General features: G+C 36.6%; 1 protein-coding gene across 1 annotated transcript in view; it reads left to right on the top strand.

The window, feature by feature from the left end:
- Positions 1 to 14,016, top strand: part of LOC123665582 (PHAF1 protein CG7083) — a 39,744-nt gene extending 25,728 nt beyond the window's left edge. The window contains exons 3-11 of the mRNA XM_045599868.1: positions 753 to 880; positions 6,314 to 6,473; positions 7,351 to 7,446; positions 8,598 to 8,748; positions 10,049 to 10,251; positions 10,674 to 10,798; positions 11,391 to 11,580; positions 11,979 to 12,074; positions 13,153 to 14,016. Of these exons, the coding sequence (XP_045455824.1) occupies positions 753 to 880; positions 6,314 to 6,473; positions 7,351 to 7,446; positions 8,598 to 8,748; positions 10,049 to 10,251; positions 10,674 to 10,798; positions 11,391 to 11,580; positions 11,979 to 12,065 (1,140 nt within the window). The 3' untranslated portion in view covers positions 12,066 to 12,074; positions 13,153 to 14,016. The remainder of the gene's footprint in view (positions 1 to 752; positions 881 to 6,313; positions 6,474 to 7,350; positions 7,447 to 8,597; positions 8,749 to 10,048; positions 10,252 to 10,673; positions 10,799 to 11,390; positions 11,581 to 11,978; positions 12,075 to 13,152) is intronic.
- The last annotated feature ends 257 nt before the right edge of the window (positions 14,017 to 14,273 follow it).

The raw sequence follows: 14,273 nt of genomic DNA, 5'->3' as shown, positions 1-14,273 counted from the left end.
TGTTTTTTTTTTTTTTTTTTATTGTGATTCTTTCTTTCTTTAACTAAACTACCTTAAGATTTTTTTACTTATTACAAAAATAAAAAAGTGTGATTTTGGAAAGTTTTTGTTTGGATTTTTCATTGGTTTTGTTCATGTCAAATTACTGGATAATAATTAGTAGCGATAGTAATAGACAATAATTAGACGCCAGGTAGACGCTGTTGTCATAGTGAGTGGCTTCTGAGCTTGCTGTCGAGAGTTCGATCCTCGCATAAGACAAAAAACATTTTTATCGGTCATAAAATTTTATTCCGTGGTTAGACTGGTTTGCTTATTAAACACTGTGGTATTAAATTAGCATACGATCCGTCTTACGGCAAACAATTATCGTAGTCTATGGACGATTGCAATACCACGAGCATTGCAAGTGCGTTGGTGAACCTACCACCACACCTACCACTTAACACTGTTGTCAACGCAGCGCATCCTCAGGACCTCTTGCTACCTTACTCACCACAGGAGCACATCATAACTTTGAAGCAGTATTATTTATCCGTGATCTTCTGTTATATTGATGTACTTCTCGTCTATCTCTATCTTTGTCTGTACTCTCATACTAGTCGGGCTGCTCTACATTTTGAACACGATATTTCCTGTTCAGCCCTAACTCAATGCCCTATTATTATAATATTATTTTTGATGCGTGTTTTCATATTATGCTCAATTTTAAGGTATTAATGTTTTATTAACAGTCGATTTCATTGTTTCAGAATCCACTGTCAGTAGATTTAGTAATAAATATGCCGCAGGACGGCATTCGGTTAATATTCGACCCCGTCGCGCAACGGCTCAAGATCATAGAGATATATAATATGAAGTTAGTTAAGCTTAGGTATAGGTGAGTAAACGTATTTTTTTTTCTTATTTCTGCTTTGTTCTATTGAGACTTTGTTATATGCCTGGAGTGGTCAAACAATCGTACGGCCGTTATAGTAAGTGTTTACCGTAGGGACGTTTGCATTACTAGAATCATCGCATGCGCTTTGTCGACCCTAATCCACGATCCCCAGGAGGATTTTACATGAAAATGTTGTGTGGATATTTATGTTATATACTCTATGTATAAGCTTGTATTTGTAAGAGTAACCACTTTCTCGGAGGAACTTGGTATATATACATAGATGGAGTATTCAATAGTACATAGTAGTACATATATAATCTTGACAATTATATGGGCTTTAAACTTGTGTGGGTGAAACCGCGTGGGGCAGCTAATGTTTCTATTTAAAAAAGTATCGTTCCGGTAGAGTTAACAAGCATCGTATTCAGCCTGTAACATCTCACTGCTGGGCATAGGCCTCTTTCTCCATGTAGGGGAGGAAGTGGAACTTAAAGTTAATAAGGTGTTATTTAGCTATTAAACTAATTAACTGGCAGTTATTAGGTACTTATTATTGTTCAAGTTACGCTTAGTGTTAGTCGCTGTATTATATTTAAACTAAAATTTAGCGAGAGTTAGATTAAAACTAAATTGCTATTGAATACGTAAAAGGAAATAATTTTTCGATGCTAATCTATTCTTTTTAAGATAAATTTATACTATTTTCTTTTTAGTCTGTGATAAAGATTATTCGTTATGTATTTTTATGTATTTTCTCTTGATATTTTTTATTATTTCTATTCTAAATCCTGGTGCATAAAATTTACTTCAGATTAAGATGATTTGTTATTTATGGTAATATTAATTTATAATTTAATTTTTTATTAACTCTTAATATATAAATATTTGAAAAGTTAAATTAAACTTTATAAAACTAGTCAGAATTATTGGCTTTAATTGAAATCTTTAAGCACATATAAGGGGGCGTCCATAAATTGCATGAGGGTTTTTTTAAAATTTTCTGTCCCTCCCTCTCCCCTGGTGAGATGTCGTGAGATTTTATTCAACCCCCTCCCGAACCCCCACAATCTTACGTAAGTATTTTCAAATTGTGGGTTTCTTACGTAAACGCGTTGGATTGTTATTGTAAAATGAAAAAAAAATGCTTCGTGCTTTTATTTACGACCAGTTAAGACTAGTAATCAATATTGCTGAGAGTTTAATTATAAGTGTAATAAAATTTAACAATAGAATACTTAAATCGTACCTACTGTGATTAAAAAAAAAAGAATATCTACTCTAATTCAGTCCATGGAGAATCATGCGCAGTCTTAAGAGAGACTATTGGAACCAACATGTCCATATGATTTTCAGTAAAGTCATCTGCTCCTTCAACGTCGTTCTGATTTAGCCACTCTAAGCCGTTGGCATAAAACAAATATGGTGGTTTGACAGTTAGTAGATGTATAACGTCGAAGTATGAATGAAATTATTTTCTTTCGAACGAATTAGTGAATGAACTTAATCGTATTACGATTACACTTAAGATTAAATCTTAAGCATGTAAAATCTGGACCAAAATAGTATATATTTTTTTGTTTTAATAAGAAAAAAAAATTGTGTGATATTTGTCGAGGAGTTTGTCCAACGTAAGATTAGATGAGATTTGACTCGACCCCCTCCCGCCCTTAAATATCTCACGTATTTTATGAACCCTAAGTAAGTTTTTATTCCAAAAATGCAAAACTGGAGTGTGTACTGGTAAAATCGTAGTTAAAGATAGTATTGTAATATTAATGTATCGTACCTCGTACGATGTAACTAAATGTCACTCGATTTTCACGTGAAGATTAGTGATAGTGCGTCGAGGCGTGATCACGACTGCTGTGGGTACAATTTTACTAGACGAAAGATAATGACGTGACTTTAGTATTGTTTAGATCGAGATATGTTTTATCTAGAAATTTGTATTATATTTTAAAGGTGTTAGATAAATTTGAATGTGGCTAATAATAAATAGAATAAAAAATAAGTTTTGACAAATTTATGTATGTTAAAATTTATTTTTATGGAAACAAACAGTATATAATTTTTTTTTTTTATAAATAGCACATATTTAAAAAATCCTCACCAAAACAGTTTTCAAAGATTGTTAACACAAAACAAGTACCTTATGAAACCAAGTAAACTCAAATGAATTAGTGAGATTACAGGAATGTGAAAATCGTTCAATTTACCGATTACAATAATAATAATAACTAATAATGACCATTCTATAAGTGTAAGGAATGTATTTGGCAAACGAGAGACAATTTGCCTGGAAATGTACTGAATATTGTCACTATGGATAGTCAAGTGAAAATAAATCTTTTGATAAGATTAGGAATAAGGTGTTACAAGATCTTAAAGTTTTTAATAAACATATAATAAGTTCAGGATTGTATGTATTTCAGGAATAAAAAAAGGTATGGAAACAATTTTTTGCTTACTTTAAAAAAAAAGAGGGGAATGTCTAAACGCTTTTCGTTATTATATTATCAATCAGAACGGTCACAATGTAGTAGAATGGTTAAGTTATAGTATTTATTGTCTGTTGTATCTTGAATCGTCGTTTGTCAAATTATTGGAAATTTTTTTTTTTTTTTTTTTTTGTGTGGAAGTGCTACACTCTACGTTTGATTTCACATAAATGTATAATGCAAACTTACTACCTACCCCTTAGGATGAAATAATAGGAATTTTTCATTTTCAAATAATTAAATATGAATGTCTTTAACACACATTTCGTCTGTTCCTAAGATAGGCAACTTAATGCCTGTGTTATAGGTAACAGTCGCATATATATTTTTTGGAAAACAAATATAAATAATTTAAATATTAAGAACACCTAGACTCGGCGGGAATCGAACCTTGTGGATTCCACGGAGTAGAAAGCAGTGTCATTGTTAACTCTTTCAACGAGCTAGTCTGTTGTATACTAACTGGAAAATCAATTTTATTTGTACTTTTTTGTATTTTTATTAACTTAATTTGATTAACCGTTAAAAAATTCGAGTAACACGCTTAAAAATCAATTCGATACATCACTAAAGTCACGCTGTTTTGTCATGTATATGTGATGAAAAAATATCCCGTCACGCTCTTCCGCAGACGTGACGTGAGATAAGCGTAAACAATTATAAGTGCGTATCTCTTTGACCTCGTGACCTTATATATCCAAGTTCTGCGAATAGCCAGGGACGATACAATACTACTTTCACTGTTGGCTGTTGTTTTGTTGTACTATTATATTACTATAGTCTATTCGCATTAAGACAAGAGTAACTGTCACTCAGGTCATTGCTGTCACTCAGCTTAGCCACGTGCAGCCCAGCCTCAGTTCAATAAGTCAATTTAAACACTGCGTTCTAATTTGCTATGATTTAACAGTGCGTGACTGAGATAAGTGATAGCGATGACTACTTATTTCCGTAACACAAATAGACTATATCCATGCCTGCTATTTTGTTTAAAGCTACATGTGTTGAATTTCATACCCTCTCCTAACGAAGCAAAATTTTAGGATAATATTTAATAGGGACGATTTTTGGGTGGTATCAAATGACAAAATTTTATTATCTTATTTTGATTTAATGACACTTGTTTATAATGAAGAGCAATGAAAATGGCCGTACATATAATTTCGTTAGTGTCACATATAGTAGAAAAATACAAGAATTCATTCTAAAGGGGGTGATGGACGTGCGAGTAAGTTCGCGAACTTGTGGCTGCACGACCTTTTTCGCTAGTGTGTCACCCAAAGTACGCGTACTTTAAAACCGCCCAAAAGTTCGTTGGCGATCCGACAAGTTTGAAATTTTGCTCATAACCTGCCTCCACTCGTACGTGTGGCAGCATTGCAAGCCGCGAGCCGCCATTTTTAACCGACTTCCAAAAAAGGAGGAGGTTCTCAATTCGATTGTACAATGTATGTTACCTCAGAACTTTTGACTGGGTGGACCGATTTCCATGATGTCTGTTTTAATCAAAGGGTGGTGTATGTCGTGTGGTCCCATTTAAATTTGATTGCGATGTAACAAGTAATTTTTGTAAGTGGGTGTCGTCAGAGGCGACTGAGGGATAACAAGGTTCCACTACCACCTTGGAACTTAAGAAGCCGACCGATGGCGGGATAGCCATCTATCCGCTGGCTTTGAAACACACAGGCCGAAGACGGGCAGCAGCGTCTTCGGTGCGACGAAGCCAGCACTGCGGTCACCAACCCGCCTGCCCAGCGTGGTGACTATGGGCAAAGCACATACGTTCACGCATTTTTGGCGCGAACTTGTGGAGGCCTATGTCCAGCAGTGGACTGCAATAGGCTGGGATGATGAGTAATTTTTGGGTTATATCTAATAATGTGTATTTACTTGACTGTTTTTTTTTTAAATCTACCTACGATATATTACTTGTCGACAAAATTATGTGTTGGTATTGGTAATTTTTGTTACTTTTTATTAAGGAATTACTCAAAATGAATGATTTCCGAACTTCGTCCTTTTTTTTTTGTTTTTAAAATGTAATATACAATTCCTAAATAACACAAAGCTTCTTCTGTCGACGACATCGCAATACAGAATAAGTAAGCTTTACGTGTGTCACCGACGTAGCCGAGCCGAGTAAGTTATCCGCGATCTTAAAAACTGTGTACTATAAGTTTGCACGTCTATCACCTCCTTAAAAGTCAATTATTTGCCGAAGAAGATGTAAGACATACTTTATTTCTTACACATTTATTCACTTAAATGGTTGAATAGCTTCCAAAAGTGTCAAAATAGCAAATGACTTCACTAATATCTTCAAAATCCAAAAAATTCAATTCAATTAAAAATTCTCTGTCATATCCCGTATGTCGAAGATATAAAATAGTATATGTGAGAAAGTGGATGTTTTTAATGATAAATTACCTACCTTCAAAAAAGTTGTTTTGGGATTGCTGAGGGATTAATTAATTATAAATGATTTTTATATTTGCAGTTAATGTTTGTTTTTTAACTTACTAAATCTATTTTTAATTATACTCATCTGTATTTCAATTTGTAGATATAATATTTTAATAATACTAGTGTTACATTTTTTTTTTGTGCATGTTGTGACAACTTAAAATGTTGCGCATTTAAGTTTAATTGTAGTACCTATAGTTTTTATGTGAAAATTTTAATGTAGCAACTACTGTTTGTCCAAATGAAATAAATAAATGTCACGTAAATGAAGAAGATACGAAGGACCTTAGTCGATGTGATCAATATTACAAAAAATTTTCCTTACTCTACCTTAGCTTTGATAGGTTCATTCATTAATTCCTTTGATATAATGACTTCCAATGTTACCTAAATAGCACAAATAATTTCGATGATGTTAAATAGAAAGTTTTAATGGTTTTTGTTTGATGGTCGATTTCTTCCTTTCCAGTGGTATGTGTTTCAACTCGCCAGAAATAACGCCATCTATCGAGCAAGTCGAGCACTGTTTCGGGGCGACCCACCCCGGCCTTTACGACAGTCAGCGGCACTTGTTCGCGCTCAACTTCAGGGGTCTCTCGTTTTATTTCCCCGTCGATAGCAAATTCGAGGTATGATAGTTTTTTTTTTAATTAATTTAATAGCTAGTTGATTGTTTATTTTTGTTTGACAGCATTTTGGCATTGTCACTTTTTCAATGTTGTTGGTATTGATGACAAATAGTTTTAGATTTTTCCATTTATCTCTTCTTAAAAGTAAGTATTTTTATTGAAAAATTACCTGTGCTCACGACTTCATCCGCGTGGATTTTAACAAAAAAGTTATTGTTCAGTTCGCAGAGTTTTAAAATAAATACGAGTAAATTTCTAAAATAAAAGTAGCCTAAGTTACTCCTTAATACGTCAGCTATCTGCCAGCGCCAAACTCCCTTCAAAATCGGCCCAGCCGTTTCAGAGATTAGCCGGAACAAATAGACAGACAGACAAAAATTGTAAAAAATGCATATTTGGTATATTTACCGTGTATACATACACATGCATTTAGTAAAAAGCGGTTATTTTGATATAACAGACACTATTTGTATAGATATATTGATCCGTTTTTTTCTTTTAATAAAATCAAAATGGTAGTCATATAAAATTAAGTCAAGAGTCCATAAAAGTGTCAATTTTTTTAGAAAACCCACACTTGACATGATAAAAACAAATGTATTTGCGTTTTGGATTTCCTCTTCTTGTCCCGATTAAAAAACAAATAACACTTTATAGAAAGAAAAAAAAACTATAATTATTTTTATTGTATTTTGGTTCTAATGAAAGATTTTATGTAATACCTGTAATTACTATATTTCTTTCTTTCAAAATTAATATGCAAAAGTCATTCAAAGCACTTGCAAGATCTAATATATTAATTGTAAAACAGTAATTACAAAATGCTTAAAGAAAACAAATTTAGATAATTATTACAAGTACAACTATATGATTACAGCCCGGATACGCTCACGGTCTTGGCTCACTCCAGTTCCCGAATGGCGGTTCACCCGTCGTGTCGCGAACAACGATATATTACGGATCACAGCATCAAGTAAGCGAAATAAAAAATGATGAAAAATAATAAATAACAAGGCTCTCGATTAGTGTTGTGTTCCTGTTGTGAGTAAGGTAGAATTGGGTAACTCATGATTAAGTGATACAAATGAAACATATCTTTTCAAGTGAGCTAGTCTCTCATCAGCTCACTTGCGTTTAAAATATATCTCCAGCTCACTAGGCTTGTGGTTCATTTTCGAGAGACTGACGTACTGAGCGAGAGTAAACGAGACAGCTAGTGAGCCACTCGATCGGACGATGGCGTTTATCATGCGAAAGAGAGAGATAGTTAGCTATGGCTCTGTATCTTTTCGATTCATATTTCACAAGGTCATAGACTCCATTGCCTTGCTTTGAACAAGCGAAAAAGTATTTTTTTACGACAATATAAGGTTGCATTTTGGTAGCATCATAAAATTATTTCACTGAGCTAAATGAGCTGGAGCGCTAAATGAGTGATATATATCCTAAGTTCAAAATGATATATATCTCTCTTTTCTTTTCAGTGATATAAACTTCTAGAGTAAGGTAGCCTGAGCTATTACGGAGGTTCAGGGATAGGGTCGGCAACGCACTGGCTAGGCTCCTGCTGTTGCAGTCGTCCATACGACACGTCCACAGACATAAAAGGTCGATAATATTAGACGATAGAGATATAGAGTAATAGTTACCTTTATAGTTCTTTTTCTTCTTCAAGATAAGTGGCTTTCAATTTTGCCAAACGAGCACAGATGATTTTGCCAATGTCAATTAGTATGGGTTTATAGTTTATGTATATATTTTATGCTGAGGTTGTATCTCAAGTAATGATTGATTGATCCAGCTTGTAAATTCCCACTGCTGGGTAAAGGCCATGTAGGAGACAGATCAGAGCTTAATCCACATCACTGCTCTACTGCGGTTTGACGAATATACTTCATACTATAAGTAACAATCGTTATTAAGTGTATAACGACTGGGAGCGACTGCTTAACGTGTTTACCGAGGAACGGTGGGGAGACCCGGAAAGATAGACCAAACCATCCATCCTAAGCGGGAATCGGACCCTTGCGGGTTTGCTGGTGTGAAAGCGCCTAAACGGTACACGCGCCATTACACCAGAGCAATTTCAAGTAGTTTTGTATATAAAATGTTATATTTTAACAGCTAACACGATCAGCCAGTGGAGGTAGATGTTTGGCTCCTCTAGCAGATCTACCTCTTTCCTGCTACCGACACCAGCTCCATCTGAGACGCTGTGATGTTCTCCGATCCCCCACAGCCACCCTGGGTCTTCGCTTACACATATATACAGAAGGTAAGATTTTTATTTTGTTTTCTATATTTTCATCCAAGTTAATCTAAAATATCAATCATAATTTTTAAATCTTGAGTAGAGTACGTGTTGTTAGAAAGATAGGCTATTTTGAAATAGATTTGCAAATTATCGTCAGCTCAGGTAAGAAAAATGCTTGTAGTTGGTTTTGTTTTGAGAGATATAATGTTAGCCTTGAACTGTTTTCATCAGAGATTCAACTGAATTTTAATAGAATAGCGTGGGTTTGCATCTGGGCTATCAAAACTGAATTTGGTCTTGCCAAAATACTTCGAAAAATGTTGAAAATATCCCGAAATTAAACTATAAGAACTTTCCTTATTTCTATATGGTTATAGAAAGAAGTTGGAGTTTTTAATCTTCGAAATTACTTCACTGCTCTGGTCGATAAGTTCTCTACTATACATAAATAAGCGGTAATAAGATGTTTTTGGAAACAACTGGGACCGAATACTTTATGTGCGCTTCTACTCACCATAGTGAGTGCTACCTCATTTAATTCTGGCGCGACTACATCAGAATGTCTATTAACAGTGTCAAGTAACATTGCTTGAAGAAAGTTTTGTGTTCCTGTGTAAGTAAGATAGCCACAGCTCCTGGAGTGGGTCGACATAGAATCAGAAATACGCTTGCAACGTTGTGTTGTAGGCGTCCGTAGTCTATAACGCTCACTGCCAGGAATCTGTGCCCTTGTTTGCCACTCCACCGGCCGCCCTAACGTATCGCGGTGCCAAGCACGCGGTCGGGCTCGCTCGTGCCCCGCCCACCGGCCACCTAAACGTATCACGGTGTCAGACACGCGCTCGGGATCGCCCGCGTCCCGCCCACCGGCCACCCTAACATCTCGCGGTGTCAGGCACGCGCTCGGGCTCGCCCGCGTCCCGCCCACCGGCCACCCTAACGTCTCGCGGTGTCAGGCACGCGCTCGGGCTCGCCCGCGTCCCGCCCACCGGCCACCCTAACGTCTCGCGGTGTCAGGCACGCGCTCGGGCTCGCCCGCGTCCCGCCCACCGGCCACCCTAACGTCTCGCGGTGTCAGGCACGCGCTCGGGCTCGCCCGCGTCCCGCCCACCGGCCACCCTAACGTCTCGCGGTGTCAGGCACGCGCTCGGGCTCGCCCGCGTCCCGCCCACCGGCCACCCTAACGTCTCGCGGTGTCAGGCACGCCCTCGGGCTCTCCCGCGTCCCGCCCACCGGCCACCCTAACGTCTCACGGTGTCAGGCACGCGCTCGGGCTCGCCCGCGTCTCCCCACCGGCCGCCCTAACGTCTCACGCTGTCAGGCACGCGCTCGGGCTCGCCCGCGTCCCCGCGGCGGCGCGTGGTCCGCTTCGGCGACAGCTGCCAGGCGGTGGCGCGCGCGCTGGCCGCCCCCGCGCGCCTGTACTACAAGGCCGAGGACAAGATGCGCATCCACCGCCCCACCGCGCGCCGCCGCCCGCCGCCCGCCTCCGACTACTTCTTCAACTACTTCACCCTCGGCATGGTGAGTCCCGACCACCGCTTCATCCTTGGCATTGTGAGTGACGACAATTACTTGGACTATTACTTCGACTACTTCAACCTCGACATTCGAGTTAAGACCACCACTTTGATTACGCCACGGGCCACGGTCCGTGTTGCAATAAGACTACTCCATCGTGGAATACTTTAATTAAAATCGATTTAAATAATGCCTGACTAATCTATTAACAGTTTTTAGATGACTTGAAAAAAGGAAGATGTTGCCAATTCGCCTGAATTAAGATTTGTACCGATTTTTGGTGATTCGTGTTGTATTTGAGAGCTGCTGATTGTTATGTGGTCCTAATTAAATTTGTGTGACATGTGCCGAGTAGTTTTCGAAGTGTTCCCTAATAATGCGCATTTAAATAGATTATTTGTAATAGAATAATGGAAATTTTCTAGGACGTGCTCTTCGATGCGCGTACGCATCAAGTGAAGAAGTTCGTACTGCACACTAACTACCCGGGACACTACAACTTCAACATGTACCACAGATGTGAGTTCGAGTTGAACATACAACCAGACAGGTGAGCAGTGCTAGTAAAGCTTACAATAAGTAAAGAACCGAGTTTTATATCTGTCACTGAAATGATACACTTGTTCATACCAAATTAGGTAGACTATTTATTCACGAAAGCAATCACAGTTTACATAAAATACATTGTCATAACTAATTTTAACATTCTTATTATTAAATCACAACTTTATCCTTACAATAGTTAAGAATACCTAAGGATACATAATTTAAAAGGTACAATTCATCACATTCCAAACGCGTTAAATAGATACAAAGATGGCGACTGATCTAATATCATTCGGAAAACAGTGTCGCCATCTTTGTACTCCTCCAGTACTTTGTTTCTAAATAGAGAATAACAAACAATTACTTATTAAATCATTAATTGTCACCGTGCCTCGGAGAGCACGGTAGTCCGTCGGTCCCGGTTGTTATCATAAATACCTGATAGCGGTCGTTAGTCATAGTAGAGAACATACCCGCTAACCCGTAGTGGGGCAGCGTGGAGGATTAAGGCCTGATCCTTCTCCTACACGGAGAAACAGGCCTAAGCCCAACAGTGGGATGTTACAGGCCGAATGCAACTTTTCTCCCCCCCCCAGGTGCGAGTCGAACGCGCTGGTGGAGTCGCGCGGCGCGGTGAGCATCACGGCGTACAGCAAGTGGGAGAGCGTGTCGCGGGCGCTGCGCGTGTGCGAGCGCCCCGTCGTGCTCAACCGCGCCTCCTCCACCAACACCACCAACCCCTTCGGCTCCACCTTCTGCTACGGCTACCAGGACATGATCTTCGAGGTCAGCCACCACCACTCCTTTGCTCCAATATCTCTAGACCCACCTAACAGCATGCGTGCGTCATGATGTCGAGTGCCTGTGTGTCTTTTGGTGCGTCTTCTGTTACGGCCACCGGGACATGATTTTCGAGATCACTACTCCCTTATTAATAAAAACATACCATGTTAAATGTGATTTTTACTTGAAATTCAAAAACTGAAACAACCCATATGTCCCTTTTTTAAAATACAAAAGTGCTTTTCCCAGATTTAGGACTCCTGCATAAAACCTTCACCTGCAAATTAAATGACCTCACCTATTTATTTAATCATTAATTAAAAAAAAGTTCTACTACACACATCATTAATATTATTTGATAATTAATCAAAACCTTGTTTGAAATGTGTTTAATGTTGTAGGTGATGTCAAACAACTACATAGCGTCGATAACTCTGTACCAGCCAGAGGGCACTCGACCTCACTACGCGGTCAACTCCATCGCGTGACACAATAAGGTATGTAATTTACTACACACACTGATAAATATTTATAAATGGTAATTTTTTTTATGCAACTACTAGATTCTGCCCGCGACTTTGTCTGCGTAGAACTTTTAAAAGGGAACAATTCTGTCATACATAATTTTTGCGAAACTTTAACTGTTTACGCAGTGCATGCAGCGGAAGCTCTCAAAAGAAAAAAAACCCGATTTCGAAACATTCTTAATGAAGAATCTCCGTTCCGCTTCTATTGGTCTTAGCGTAATGATATATATCCCATAGTCTTTCTCGATAAATGGGCTATTTAACATTGAAAGAATTTTTCAAATCAGACCAGTAGTTCCTTAGATTAACACATTCAAGCAAACAAACCACAACACCAGAAGCATCTTAAGCGTGTTGCCGATCTTACACCTGTTCCTTCCCCGGAGCTTTGGTCACCTTACTCCCCAAAGTAACACAAGACTGTTAGAACGAAATATTATTTGCTGTGATCTTGCGTAAGGTTGAGAAACTTCTCCAGTCGGGCTACGATTACTATTATAGATTTTGAGCAGGATGTTTCCTGTTATGACCTTTTATAATGCTAAATATTTTTTAGTTTAATTTAAGTCTGACACAATTAGTAGAAAATTAAAAGTGAGGGTAGTTGAAAATCTTGGTATATGATGCTTAAATCACCAGTATACCTAAATCTAACCCAGTTTGATACTTGAAGCACAGCATATGTGATGATAATTTATATTTTTTCATATTTTTTTTATCAACAATTCAGTTGTAGATTTATGTAGACTTAAGATTATTAATGTAAAATAAGTGCAATTTAATAAATATAATATAATATAATATAAAATAATATAATATAATATAATATAATATAATATAATATAATATAATATAATATAATATAATATAATATAATATAATATAATATAATATAATATAATATAATATATAATAAAAGTTGTAGAGATCAAAGTGTAGTTTATATAGAAAAATTCACCATAATTCACATTTTACTATTGTGTAGAGATAACAAAAAAAAAACTAAAATTTTAAAATAATATTAAATTATAATTTTTCGTATTACCAGGTATCACCAAGCAAAGGTAAAAAATTCACATCCTGAATGCAGTCAGTTTGTCAGTATTTACAAAATTAAAAACACTTCACTGATGTGGCAGCACTGCACCGTTCGTACGAACCTTCTGGCAAAGTGACATACATATCCCTTAAATGCTAAACTAAGGTAAACAGTATTGAAAAAAAAAATGTGATAAAAACTGTGAAAAAAAAAACTAAAAAAAATAAGTGAGTTACAGATCTCAAGATGGTGTGTATACGTTTATTTAATTCCTTAGCAGCAATGGACAGTAAAAAAAATATTGTAAGTTCATAGTGCAAAGGTCTTTCTTAATAATCATAATTAGTCAAATGTTATTTTAAGTTTTACACTTTGACGGAAATCTACATTGTTTTTCAGTAAAAAATAAATAAATATAGTTCTTAAGATGTTGTAAATATTTTTTGACATTTGGAAATAATAACGAGTAATCATAAAAATGTATTTTTTCTAAGATCATTGGACGATCTGCTAGTGTGATTATTGTGATAAAAAATAATTCAAGAAAAAAAAAATATGTGCAAAAATATTTTTTCTTAACAGCACCACAATTACGCCGTGAGTGGCTTTCTATAGTGTAGTCTTTATTTTAAAATTTGTAAATAAAATGCATAGACAATTTATTCGACATTTTAACATTCAAGAGCTTAAACTTAACAAATTAAAAACAGAAAATACGGTTATATGATGATATAATTACTGAATAAGGAGATTGAAATATTTTTTATTATTTCTATTTTGTCACGAACCGTTCAATTTTGAATATATCGTGTTTGCAAGTAAAACGAATCTTAATGATTTTCTTATATATAATACAAAATCTCGTTATAAAGTGTTTTTTTTTTTTTTATTTCAGTCTGTACTAACACAACGAAGCAATAATTTAACAATGTTGTTCAAGAAAAGTTGAGCGTTATTTTCACATACATACGTTGAAAAAACTTAATCTACAACGTGTTTCGAAACAGGTGTTCTCCCGTTTAGAGGTATATAGAGATACGTGTAGGCTATGACTATGGTATACCGCTAAACGGGAGAAAACCTGTTTCGAAACACGTTGTAGTTCATTAGTCGATTATTTTGTCTATGGT

The sequence above is a fragment of the Melitaea cinxia genome, chromosome 24 (genome assembly GCF_905220565.1).
Source record: "Melitaea cinxia chromosome 24, ilMelCinx1.1, whole genome shotgun sequence".
Classification (NCBI taxonomy): Eukaryota; Metazoa; Arthropoda; class Insecta; order Lepidoptera; family Nymphalidae; genus Melitaea; species Melitaea cinxia.
Note: the sequence above shows the minus strand (reverse complement) of the source record. Positions and strands in the feature narration are given on the sequence as shown.